This window comes from Aegilops tauschii, chromosome 7, assembly GCF_002575655.3.
Source record: "Aegilops tauschii subsp. strangulata cultivar AL8/78 chromosome 7, Aet v6.0, whole genome shotgun sequence".
In the NCBI taxonomy this organism is placed as follows: domain Eukaryota; kingdom Viridiplantae; phylum Streptophyta; class Magnoliopsida; order Poales; family Poaceae; genus Aegilops; species Aegilops tauschii.
The window spans coordinates 419838572-419850843 of NC_053041.3; the positions used below are offsets into that span (position 1 = coordinate 419838572).

The window sequence follows — 12272 nt, forward strand, 5'->3', positions numbered from 1 at the left end:
TGACAGCTATCAGAAAATAAATTATCCTAAACCGAAAAGATAAACTATGTCTAGCTCACCCGCTGAAAGAGTAGATTGGTAACTCACCATCTAAGTTCAAGTTATCCTGAAATTCCATTTCCTACCGTTTTTGTTTTAAGGAAAACCAACACGTTTGGAGTAACTCTAGTAGAGTCGCCATAATGATAACCTCGCATATGGAGCGCATCCCATATGCATAGTGCAAAGTCAGAATCGCCATATTGGCTACCTCCAGAAATCCATGTGGGACCCGTTCATCAATGGCTAGAAGACATCTTCATTCCCCACACCAATGAAGTTTTTCTTTCAACATCTATTTGCACTAAGATTTCAAGAAGGATTACAATTAGGATTTGAACAATTCTCTACTAATTGAAGTACGGGCTCTTCTTCTTGGAAGTGATCTCGTAGGCAGGGAAAGCTTCAGTTGCCCCAATCTTTTTTTCTATTCTATCTTTTTACAGTCTTAGGTGTACCTCTTCTTCTGCGGTATATACTTCTCTCGTTGTATTTTGCAACGCATTGCGTTCTTTACGTATGGTTAGGGCACGCAGAATTGCTGTATTTTCTACTAATGCTCAACAAAATAAAAAAAGGGGGGGAGGGCTCCAATACGAAAAAGCGAAGGCAACCAAAAACCAGACCCAGAACAAATAATTAAAAGCCAGACCAAAAACCAATAACAAAAAACATACAAGCAGTATAAACATGATTACAGGTCCGCCATAGGCACTAATCAACCCTTCAAAACAGAGTGAGAACGAACAAGATTAATATATTTCTCTGAAGCGTTCATGAAGAGAATATATACGTCATCTTACTAGCACAAGGCACTTCTGACTGCAACTAACAGATCCCTATTAAACTGTAATAATATACACTCTTGGCATCATCAGTAGCACACACGCCTCAAGACAATCCTTGCAAACTCAATGTGGTCAGCAGAGTCATTTCCAGTCTTCAAGGTTCCGAGCAAGTTGGTCAGATTAAAGGTCACCGGTTCTAGCTAGTATGTTTTTTCAGGCAGCTCCCTTTTGCTCATTCAAATTCGCTTCACTCGATGGTGGCGACCGATGAAAACTTCATGGTGAGCTTATTCTATGGTAACAGGTCTAACTGGATTTCAATGGTGAACCTGTAAGGGCAATCAGCACCCTGGCAGAGACTGGGCTGACGTCGCAGCAGATAAGCTCGCATCAGAATCGGGGCAATGCTGCAGGTAGGCCTGATGGTGCGACTGGGTCGATGCTGAAGCTGATAGACTCGTCACCGAGTCGCCACCATCCTGCAGCTGGGTCTGTTGCGGTGACTGGGGCACCATGGTAAATAAGCTCGGCCCTGACTCCGTGCGATGCCTCAGGTAAGGGTACTGCTGCCCTGAAGAGCCAGGATAATAGCTTGGAGACCCGTTCTCGGAACGGGGGATGTGGGGTGAACCTACAAATTGTCCAGAAAATCTGTAACCGAAAGGGGAGACATGTGGTGATGTGTATCTGATGCTGATCGGCGGAGAAAAATGCCCTCCACCCAGGGAGTGCGTGGATGCAAGGTGCGGAGTGTTAGACCATGGCGATGACATGTTTGCAAGGTCTACACTGCTCCTACTTGTACTGATAGCAGGTGAGTTGGAAAAACATCTGCATGGGTTACGGGTGTGGAGGATACTGGAATTGGAGTTAGTGCGGGACATGGACTGCCATGAAGGATGCCGGCTTATTGTCCTTGGAGGAGATGCTGCTACCATTGAACGAAAAGAAGACAAAGCTGTCGATTCAGCTGGTAAGGGAATAGCAGAAGAAAGCAAAGGGGTAGACTCTGATGGAGGGAGATTTGACATTCCAGCATTTGCATCTCGCTTGCATACAGGGCAGAATGTCCTCCATGATGTGAGCCACAGGTCCACGCAAGCAGCATGGAACTCTGTAAGATGAAACAGCCAAGTATCAGTGCACTGGTTGAAAAATAAAGAAGAAAGCTTGAAATAACAGAGGGTTCAGTAGCAGTGCAATACTTAATTTTTAGATCTATATTGTAGAATTCGCAGTGTAGATTTATCTACATTAAGCGACCAGGAAACAAATGAAATCTAGCAAGACCATATTCAATTGAGTTTGTATCTCAAACATACAAAGGGATATTATGTGGAGTTATTGTGATTATGACGTAAGTTTTGATCAATGACACCATCCTCTTGCTACTATTCTGGTAGTAATGCAGCAAGTATATTCTAATTCCCAACTTTAAATCAGCAATGACTAGTAGACAGATTAATCTGGTTGTACATAAATTGCACAGGCATCGAGATCCCAAACCATCAGATCCTATTATGCAATAACTAGAAAATAATTGTGACATTTAAATGTGAGAAGAACATACTGTGACGACAAGGCAGCACCCTTATCTTTTCACCAACACTGTAGTCTTCCAAGCAAATGGCACATGTTGACGAAGTACAATTGTCTTCCTGGACTTTTGTAAAAATAAGACTCGGCATTGCCTTGACTAATTGACTGCTCATTCCATGAAATTCTCGTGCTGCAGGTATTCGAGCCCTGTCCCTTCTCATCTGGTGTCTTCTCACAAAGAAACAAGTGGCCAGAACAGCAGACATAGCAAGCAGTGCTGTGAAAGATATTGCCATGATAGACAAAGCTGAGTTATCACGTGTTGATATTATCCACACCTGAGCATCACTTTGACCTGAATATAGTTTCAACACCTCTCCTGACGTCTTAGAGATGAAGACTCCATATATGTCGATGCCGGATGAGCTTCCAGCCACTGTTAACACTTCCTAGTTAAATACTGTTGAAAATATGTGCACACAATAGATAATATTGGAGAAAACAAAAGGCTATTGAAAAAAGCACATGTCAATGGTCATAACATTTTTATGCCAGATCAAGTTTTACAATTGATTTCTGCTTCTTCTTTTCTTAGCGAGGTGTAGTCTGAAAAAGGTCGCAGGTGCGTCTAACCATTTAAATTTCATGACACAGGATTAGATATTTGTATACCTACTTGTTATTCCTCTGACCTCTCTAATGTTTAGCTACCAAAGCATCATGAATCACCCATCTTATATGCGGTGATCATGAGCGACACGTTATTAAAGATATACAGACTAAAAGAAAAACAAATGATATCAGGACCAAAAGGAGAAGTGAAGGAACATTACTTGAAACAAGGACACCGTTGTCTTTGTTATCATACACTATCACAGCCTTGAATCCGGCATCCTGAGCATTTCTAACTTTATCATCAAATTGGCAGCCGCCTCTTAAAATCAACGCAAATGGTGATGCAGGCCCTTCGACTGCTTTCTTTGTCAGAGGACTGCAAGCATCAAGAGGTTCGACGGTGTAAATTACACCGTTTAAACCTGAACCTTTCACTTCTGGAGCTGCAAAATGTTCAAATACCAATAAGTTCTTCGTTAACACATATAGATTGGGTCAAGCAGCATCAACTTAGCTTTGCACATTATAAAGCATGTGGAAATTGCCATACAAGAGGTAATAACATTATAAAGCATGTGCAAATTGTCATACAAGAAGTAATAAAATCAGCACTGACAAAAACTAGTCTAACTACCAGGATGCAGGGCAAGCAATCAGTCCATTCATCGGTGATGACTCAAATTATGGATTTAGAATAATAAAAACAAATGTACAGTAACAACGAAACAAAATAGTAGAGTTGATAATTGATCGGTACTGAAACAGAGGGGAATTGGTTAATTTATTATAGCACTCACTAAATGTCGCCTCGACGTCGCTGAACGACAGGGTTGTGTTATTGGCCATCAGCACCACACTGCAAGCTCCCGGCCGAGCCATGAGACAAACCACTGCGCATAACCAGAGGGGAAATAATCTCCCTCCTCTTCTTGCACGGTTCATCTTGACAGACTTCCTTTCCTTTGGTGCAACCAAGAGAAGAGCAAACACCGACCTGCCAAATGAGAACTCAAAACCTGCGAGACAACACTCTCTCGCTCCAAAGCACCGATCCTCTACTAGCCCTGCAATTGCATTCCAAAAAATGAGCCATAAAACTAATAACCAGTAACAGTATAACTGAGCAGTAGTAGGAACAGAACAATATCTACTATCTTTTATACTAGCATTCATTCAAATGTAGCACACAAAGGAGAAACCTCTAAAATTTAGACAAAAGAAGATGTTTTCATGGGAGGCCGCAACCTGGCCCCAAAACCTCGGTAGACTCCAAAATTATGCGGATAAAAAAAGAATCCTATCAATCCGTGGGTGTGAAATCACCACCCAATAACTAGAGAGAAAAGCAATTCGGCTAAAGGGTGGCACTTTAGCTGGAATTCAGCTGAAAAGAAACTAATAGCGGCGGCATCTGGCGACTCGGGTACAAAAACTTGGCCAAATTTAGCCTGACTTTCGAATCTAATCTGATCTTTAAAAAGACTGAGGGATTTTTCACCTGGAAACAGAGAAGACGAGGGGGGAGAATCGGCGGCGTTACTGGGCGCACGGCTGTGAGGAGACGAGAAGGCAGAGAGGCGGCGCGGGGATGGAGACGTCGGCTGCCATGGGAGGGGCGGGTAGAGGGGAACCGGCCGCGGGATTACGCATAGGTGGCGAGATTGACGGCGAATTCAGTGGGGAGGAGACAGGCGGGGGGAGGGGCGGAGGAGAAGTCGAGATTGGGAATTGAAATCGCAGGCTCGGTGCCCCGCTCGATCCGATATTTCAGTGTGTATAATGTTTTCCGCCCATCCATCTCTGTCCGTGGGGATTTTTAACTATTTACCATGGCTGTCGGCATCGGCACCCGACCTCGTCCTGGATCCACAACCAGCGGCGGCGGCGGTGCCTCTAGCTCTAGGGATTAATCTGTGTGCCGCTTGCTAGTAGATGTCTGTCACTGGTGGCCCTGCAAGAATCTTGTTGCACTTCTCCTCTGGTTTCGTCCAAGCAATGGGTTTTTCTTCTTTTGCCTCACGTCGGCTTCATGGTATGTTGACGCTGATCATTTTTGCGGCTCTGAATTGATTTGTCCAACGAAGCCACCGACGCAGTATTATCGTCTCATCCGGAACATTCAGGCCAGCGTCGAGCTGATCACAGGTGTGGGAGGGAATTCAGACACGTGTTTGTGGGCATCTATGAGAGCATCTACAATCGGACTCATTTCTACTAAACATTCGCGCGGACAGTCCGAACCTAAAAAACACAGTTCAAGGAAACTTTAAGGCCTTATACAATGCAAGGCGCTTAGGTGAGGTGCTTAGAGAAATAAATCAGTATTTTTTAAGCAGCAGTGCTTATTCATAGAGGGTAGACGTTTAATTTTTTCGAAAAGGGGCGCTTTATTACTTAAAAGATTTAAGCATTACACCCGGCCTCTGCATTACTAAGATGCACACAGCCAAAAAATGTCTTCTCACACAAATGAATGATAAAAAGGCGAAATACAAAAACATGAAGAGTCCGTATAACGCCTAAAGCGGAGGGGGGTCAATCCTAAGATCATGTTGCCACCCATGTTGGGTAAAAGTATCCCTCGCCGTAGCCTCCAATCGTGTACACACCTCCGTAAACAGGTCTCGATTCTCCACCCGTTGTAGAGAGGACCATAAACGAAGAGTCCCGGTACATCTGTAGAGAACCTACATCAGGGAAGTACTTTTATCGTTAAAAACATTATCATTTCTACATAGCCAAAGCGACCAAATAACGGCAAGCGCTCCCACCCTGAGAAAAGTTCTAAACCTATGATCAATCCCGTGTAACCAGTTGCCAAATACATTAGCAACACTACAAGGAGGATACAAGCCAGAAGCTATTTGGATGACTGACCATATAGAACGAGCCAATTTGCATTGGAAGAATAAATGTTTTATTGTCTCATCATGGTGACAAAAGACACATTGCGGACTTTCATGCCAATTCCTCTTAATAAGGTTATCTTTAGTAAGAATGACTCCGTGACGAAGATACCATGCAAAGATTTTATTCTTAAGAGGTATCTTCATCTTCCAAATCTTCTTATTATTATCAACTGGCACATCAGACTGGATTAGCGCTCTATACATGGAATCCACTGAGAATTTTCCATTCCCATGAAGGTTCCACCTAAATACATCAGACCCATGTGATAGGTGCACCGTGGACAACCGCTAGAGCAGGATGTTCCACGATTGAAGTCTAGGTCCAATTAAATCTCTTCTGAACGTCACATTTGGCGGAAATGATTCCATTACCGTGGCGATAGTATCACCCTTGTGGCGCACAATGTTGTATAGAGCCGGATATTGTTCCCGGAGTGTGGCAATCCCTAGCCATCTGTCCTCCCAGAATCTAATTTCCGAGCCGTCCTTAATTGAGAAGGATCCATAGCAGAAGAAATATTTCTTCGTAGCCATTAGACCCGCCCAAAAGTGGGAATCCCCAGGCTTCCAGTATATTTGGGATACCGCCTTGGAGCCCACATATTTCCTACTTAGGAGGGTTTGCCATACACCTTCTTCCGTCAGAAATTTAAACAACCATTTGCCGAGGAGGGCCCTATTCTTAACCTCAAGGTCATGAATACCCAACCCGCCTTGGTCTTTGGGACGGCAAACCACACTCCATTTGGCCAGTCGATATTTCTTTCTCTCTCTATCTCCTTGCCAAAAGAATCTTGATCGGAAATAATCCAATCTATGTAAAACTCCTTTCGGCAACTGGAAGAAGGAAATCATATATAGTACCATATTACTAAGTACTGAATTTATGAGGACCAATCTTTCACCTAGAGACAACAGTTTACCTTTCCAACTACTAAGTCTTTTCTGAAGTCTCTCCTCGACGTGTTTCCATTCAGCATTTGTGAGTCTCCGATAATGTATTGGTATCCCCAAATATGTGATCGGAAACTGGCCCAACCCGCATCCAAACAGTTCAGCGTACAGGTGGGCCTCGTCTTGAGCCTCGCCAAAGCAAAACAATTCACTTTTATGAAAATGGATCTTAAGACCCGAGAGTTGCTCGAATGCTGATAGAATTAGTTTCAGATTTCTCGCTTTCTCGAGGTCATGATCCATGAAGAGAATCGTATCATCGGCATATTGAAGTATAGAGAGACCACCATCAACTAGATGATTTACTACCCCTTCAATTTGGCCATCAACCTTGGCACGCTCAATCATGATCGCAAGCATATCCGCCACTATATTGAATAGCATGGGCGATACCGAGTCACCTTGTCGCAAACCCTTCTTCGTTTGGAAATAGTGTCCAATGTCATCATTGACCTTAATGGCAACACTACCTCCAGAAACGAAACTATGGATCATAGCACGCCACTCTGCAGAAAATCCTTTCATTCTGAGAGTCTGTTGAAGAAAGGGCCACTTGACTTTGTCATAAGCCTTTTCAAAGTCTATTTTGAGAACCACCCCATTCAACTTTTTTTGGTGTAATTCATGGACTGTTTCATGAAGGATAACAACACCATCAAGGATGTGTCTGCCTTGCATAAAAGCTGTCTGTGAAGGACAGACCACATGTTCAGCAACCGAATTTAGCCTAATAGTCGCAACCTTCGTGAATATTTTAAAACTAACATTAAGAAGGCAAATAGGTCTATATTGTTGTATCCTTTCAGCCTCATTAACCTTAGGTAATAAAATAATCTCACCGAAGTTTAAGCGAAACAATTCTAGTTGGCCAGCATGTAAGTCGCTAAACAAAAGTAGGAGATCCGGTTTGATGACTTCCCAAAAGTGCTGATAGAACTCAGCGGGAAAACCATCCGGACCCGGGGCTTTGTTGTGCTCCATTAGGAAAACCGCCTTTCTAACTTCCTCCTCAGAGTATGGGGCTGTTAGAAGGCTGTTTTCCTCATCAGAAACCTGGCGGATGTCATTTGTTCGGGACTCATCCATCGAGAAGTTTCCTTCCTCTGGGGCTCCGAACAAATTTTTATAATAATTAGTGATATAAGATTTAAGTTGCTCATGCCCCTCAATTGTGCCCTCATCCTGCTGTAGGGAAAGAATAATTTTCTTCCGGTGTCTGCCATTGGCGACTCCGTGGAAATATCTAGTATTCGCGTCACCTTTCAGGATAAACTGAGAGTTAGAATGTTGATACCATTTCAGTTCCTCTTCACACAGCATGCTAGCTATCTGTGCATTCGAATGACTCTTGATCTCGATTTCATGCTCAGATAGAGGTCTAACCTCTGCCAAAGCTTCTAATTCATCAATGATAGATGAAAGGCGAAGCTTCTCCTTTCTGGGGATACCCACAGTATGCCTAGCCCAACCACCAAGGAATTTACGTAATGCACGCATTTTGTTATTCCATTTGTGAATTGGGGTAGGCCCGGCCACCGGTTTCTCCCACACCTCCTTGACCATGTCATGGAAGCCATCCCGAAGCAACCACCCAAGTTCAAACTTGAACTTGCGTCTATGTTGTGGCCGTGGCAAACCTGTAGTTAGGAGAATGGGTGCGTGGTCTGATATAGCCTCGATACAAGGTAGAGCACGAACAGACACCATAGGAAATTTAGATTCCCAGTCGGTATCCATTAAAACGCGATCTAGTTTCTCATATGTCGGTTTTGGAAGACTATTCGCCCAAGTGAACTGTCTTCCAATCATGGAAACCTCTCGCAGATCTAGACTGTCGATGACAGCGTTGAAAAGGAAAGGCCAATGATCATCAAACCTGCCACGGCTTTTCTCATTTGGAGATCGAAGCAAATTGAAATCACCACCAATAAGAATGGGATATGGATTATCTTTTGCCAGATTAACCAATTCATGGAGGAACTCGGCCTTGAACTCATCCTGGGCTGCACCATACACGGCGACGAGAGTCCATGTGAAGTTGTCGGCCTTGTTGCGAATATGGAGTTTAATATGAAACTCACCATCTGAACTAGCCAAAACATCCATAGTCCCTGTGTTTACGCCAAGTAAAATGCCCCCAGAACGACCTCTAGGCGGTCGTGAAATCCAAGTGAAGTCTATCCCGCCACAAAGACGGTTAAGCAGACTTACTGAGAAATCACGTCTCCCCGTTTCAGAGATAGCCAAAAAGTCTAAATTGTATTCCCTATTACATTCCGCAATGAATAGATGTTTAGCCAAGTCACCAAGACCTCTGCTATTAAAGAACATGCCATTCATGAGGAAACAATAGGAGATTTAGAAAACTTAGCCCTCTTTGAGGGTTTGCGGCCTTTTTTGGAACGGGAGGCCTTTGATTTACGTCCGGAAGCTGTAAGCTCAATCAATGAACTAAGTCCGGGTTCATCTAGGCCCACATCCGAAACCTGTCCAACTAAATGAGAGAGTAGCTGACCATCTGATGTGGCATGCAGCTCCTCCTCATCTAGATGTGAGACAAAAGACTTGCTAGAAACTCGTGGAGTAACCTTTAAACGGTCGTATTCCACATGTCTCAAAGCGTCCGAAATAGAAATATCCTTCTCATTACTTCCTAGGCTAACACCAACATTATTCAACTTAGAAACAATGGTTGTAGCAGAAAAAGATAAAAAGGATTTGGGTGACAACATAATACCTTGGTTGTCTAGATTCTGCGCTTCTTTACGCCGCATAGCCTTGGCCAAGGAGTCCTCATCAGTATCCATCCTCCCGTCGTCTGCAACCTTATGCCGATTACTTCGGCGGGTAGGTGTCACACCCGATGAAGGTAGTCGCACAAGATTCGTTGCCGGAGGAGGGGATGAGGGTGGAGTAGCAATCCCCTCCCCGACACTCTCAGATGGAGTCGTGCGTGAAGACGCCGCTGTCGGTGAAGAAGGAGCCGCGGACGCCGAGTGTGCCGCCGTGGCCGCCAAGGGATCCGCCATGTCCGCGGTCGCGGGCTCCGAGGGTTCCGCAATGTCCATGGTACTCGTCGACGAGGGATCCGCGGTCGCCGAGGAAACCACTACTTTAGTGGTAGCAGTCGCCGAGTTGTCCAAAATGTCCGCGATCGCGGTGGCCGCGGAGTCTGCCAAGTCACTCGAAGGAGCAAGCTGACCCAGCGTCAAATCGTCCATGCATGCATTACCATGCAGAACACCAACGTTGGTGTGTGCACCCGAGCATGTGAGCTTGCTTACAAGCTCACCATTAGCAGCGTGGGAGGTGGGAGAAACAACGCTCGCTAGCCCACGCTGTTGCACTTGAGTCATGTGAACATCTTTAGCATTAGCCGAACTAGATGACTGCAGGTTGGAGGAGAGAGCAGCATGCTCAGGGGTATCCATGTCATCATCCTGCTCCTTTCCAGTGTTATCATCATCCGCATCATCACCTTTTCGCCTCCAAATAAACGGGACAAATTCCGGGTCTGATATGAAGTCTGTCGGTTCCCTCCTGAACGTGAAAGCATATCCCTTGAGTTTAACGATCACATCCGTGGAAAAGAAATGTCCCACATCATCTTTCTCCTTCGACAAAATATGAGTGTTAGTCATGGCTACTAGGATACAGACTATCCCACGACGTCTCAAGCTGATGAGATCAACGTCCAAGGTTTTGCCCATTAAAGTGCCAACTGCCCAGAGACCCCAAAAGTGACGAACTGTGTGAGGGACACCGTCGACATGAAGCCAAACCTGCTTGAGTTTCAACTTATGTGGGATGTCCTGAGATTTCCATGCAGAAATGGTGATCTGAGCATTAACTGAAGGCACATTCATTTGAATACCGTCAACTCTGTCCAAATCCTCTAAAGAGGGGAAGCTAACAAGGTAAGCATCCTCCCCATGCTGTATGGCCTCCCATTTCCACTGAGTCTGAACCGGACATCTCCTCGCAATCTGGCTCTCAATAATGCTAGCAGGCACCATCACACCGCTAACACGAACACAAGCGATAGGAGTCTGAGTCGGTGCCAAGTGCTCTTTCACAACACAGTCAGGTAACTGAGCAAAATACGTCTCTTCAGCTCCCACTCCCGAAACAAAAGCATGAGGCTTAGGGAGCTTAAGAACGGAACACCGCAGAGTTGGATGTGCAATTTTATCGCAAATGTAACAATAATGCTGAACCGGACAATCCTTAGCCGCATGCGTTTCAACTGCACATTTCCAACAACGAACCCCTTTTTTGGTTTTTCCTTTGGTCGTAGGAGGATCCCCGTGGACATTAGGCATATGAGTCATCGTAGAGGGTGCAGTGATGCTAGTTTCTTGTCCCTGTCCCTGCGGCTGTTGCAATGGCAACTGTGACTGCTGGTGCATCTGCGTTTGCGGTCCAGACTGCTGTGACTGCATGTGATGTTGCGGTACATACTGGTTCGAAACCTGTTGGTGAGTAGTCGCGTATTGCTGTGGGTATTGAAAGCCCTATTGCAACTTACCTCCAAGGAGCTGCTGCTGAGATTGCCATTTCTTTTTCTTCTTGCGCTTCTGAGCAGCGCCTTGGTATCCCTTTGTGAAACCTGCTTGCTGTTGCTGAATTGGAGCACCACTAGCAGGTTGGAACTGAATGGAACGAGCCGCCCCTGCAACCGGAGCAATGTACGTGGGAGTAAGTCCAGACTGCACTGCGTAATGCATCCCTTGACCTTGCATCTGGTACTGCACCCCACCGTATGCATACGCGGGAGTCAGCCCTCGCTGAAGTTGAGGATGAACCGTGGAGCCTGCGTTGCCGATCCCAACAGCAGGTTGACGTGAGGACATGGGATCCAATCCCATGAAAGACACGCGAACGAGCGTTGCCGGTGTCTGCCCACCCGCGGACGAGGGGGTCTGCGGCGGCGGGCGCGCGCCCGCCATCGCCTGCGGCAGGGACGCGGCGACCACCGCGTAGGAGCGGCCCGACCTGGCGCGGTTCGAGCCAGTGAGAGATAGTACCGGCGGTGGGATGGCACCGGGCGGCAAGCTGGTTGTTGCGGCTGAAGTCGATGGTGTGACGGCTGCAGGTGACGAAGGTGAGGGCGACAGCAAAGACGAAGATGAATCTGCGATGACGTTCGAGGCCACCGGCTTAGGTTTGCCCGGCCACAAAGCCCGCACGCGATGACGCAGCCAGGCCCACGAGTACTCCTGGCCCGAGGCATGCACCGCATGCAAGTCTGGCCCGCTCGGCGTAGATGACACACATTGAACTTCCTGAGAAAGCGCATCCGTAACTGCCCTTGATCTCGCCTCCTCGTCCGCTCTCCGGCGCCGGCGATCCAAACCGGCCAGGCACAGACACCATCTTGGCCGAGGCAATGAACTGCCCTAGCACAGGCGGCGGAGTGATCCGGCGT

The 12272-nt window shown here is 46.0% G+C and overlaps 1 protein-coding gene across 2 annotated transcripts; it reads right to left on the minus strand.

The window, feature by feature from the left end:
- Positions 1-678: 678 nt before the first annotated feature.
- On the minus strand, positions 679-5049 carry LOC109763578 (receptor homology region, transmembrane domain- and RING domain-containing protein 2). Of its 2 annotated transcripts, none has more exons than XM_020322426.4 (5): positions 4480-5049; positions 3779-4045; positions 3200-3424; positions 2398-2802; positions 679-1941 (listed from the first exon to the last, which is right to left on the minus strand). In XM_020322426.4, the coding sequence occupies exons 2-5, from the start codon at positions 3921-3923 to the stop codon at positions 1169-1171; spliced, it is 1548 nt and encodes a 515-aa protein (XP_020178015.1). In that variant the 5' UTR covers positions 3924-4045; positions 4480-5049; the 3' UTR covers positions 679-1168. The 2 variants fall into 2 exon arrangements, with proteins under 2 accessions (XP_020178015.1, XP_020178016.1); XM_020322427.4 differs by having other exon boundaries at positions 4810-4994.
- Positions 5050-12272: the final 7223 nt, after the last annotated feature.

Excerpts from the sequence above, each read along its gene's own strand:
- LOC109763578 (XM_020322426.4), bottom strand. The coding sequence starts at position 3,923 with ATGAACCGTGCAAGAAGAGGAGGGAGATTATTTCCCCTCTGGTTATGC. Across the intron at positions 3,425-3,778 it reads CGACGTCGAGGCGACATTTA|CTCCAGAAGTGAAAGGTTCA; the intron begins GTGAGTGCTATA and ends AACATTTTGCAG. Across the intron at positions 2,803-3,199 it reads CAACGGTGTCCTTGTTTCAA|TGGCTGGAAGCTCATCCGGC; the intron begins GTAATGTTCCTT and ends AAGTGTTAACAG.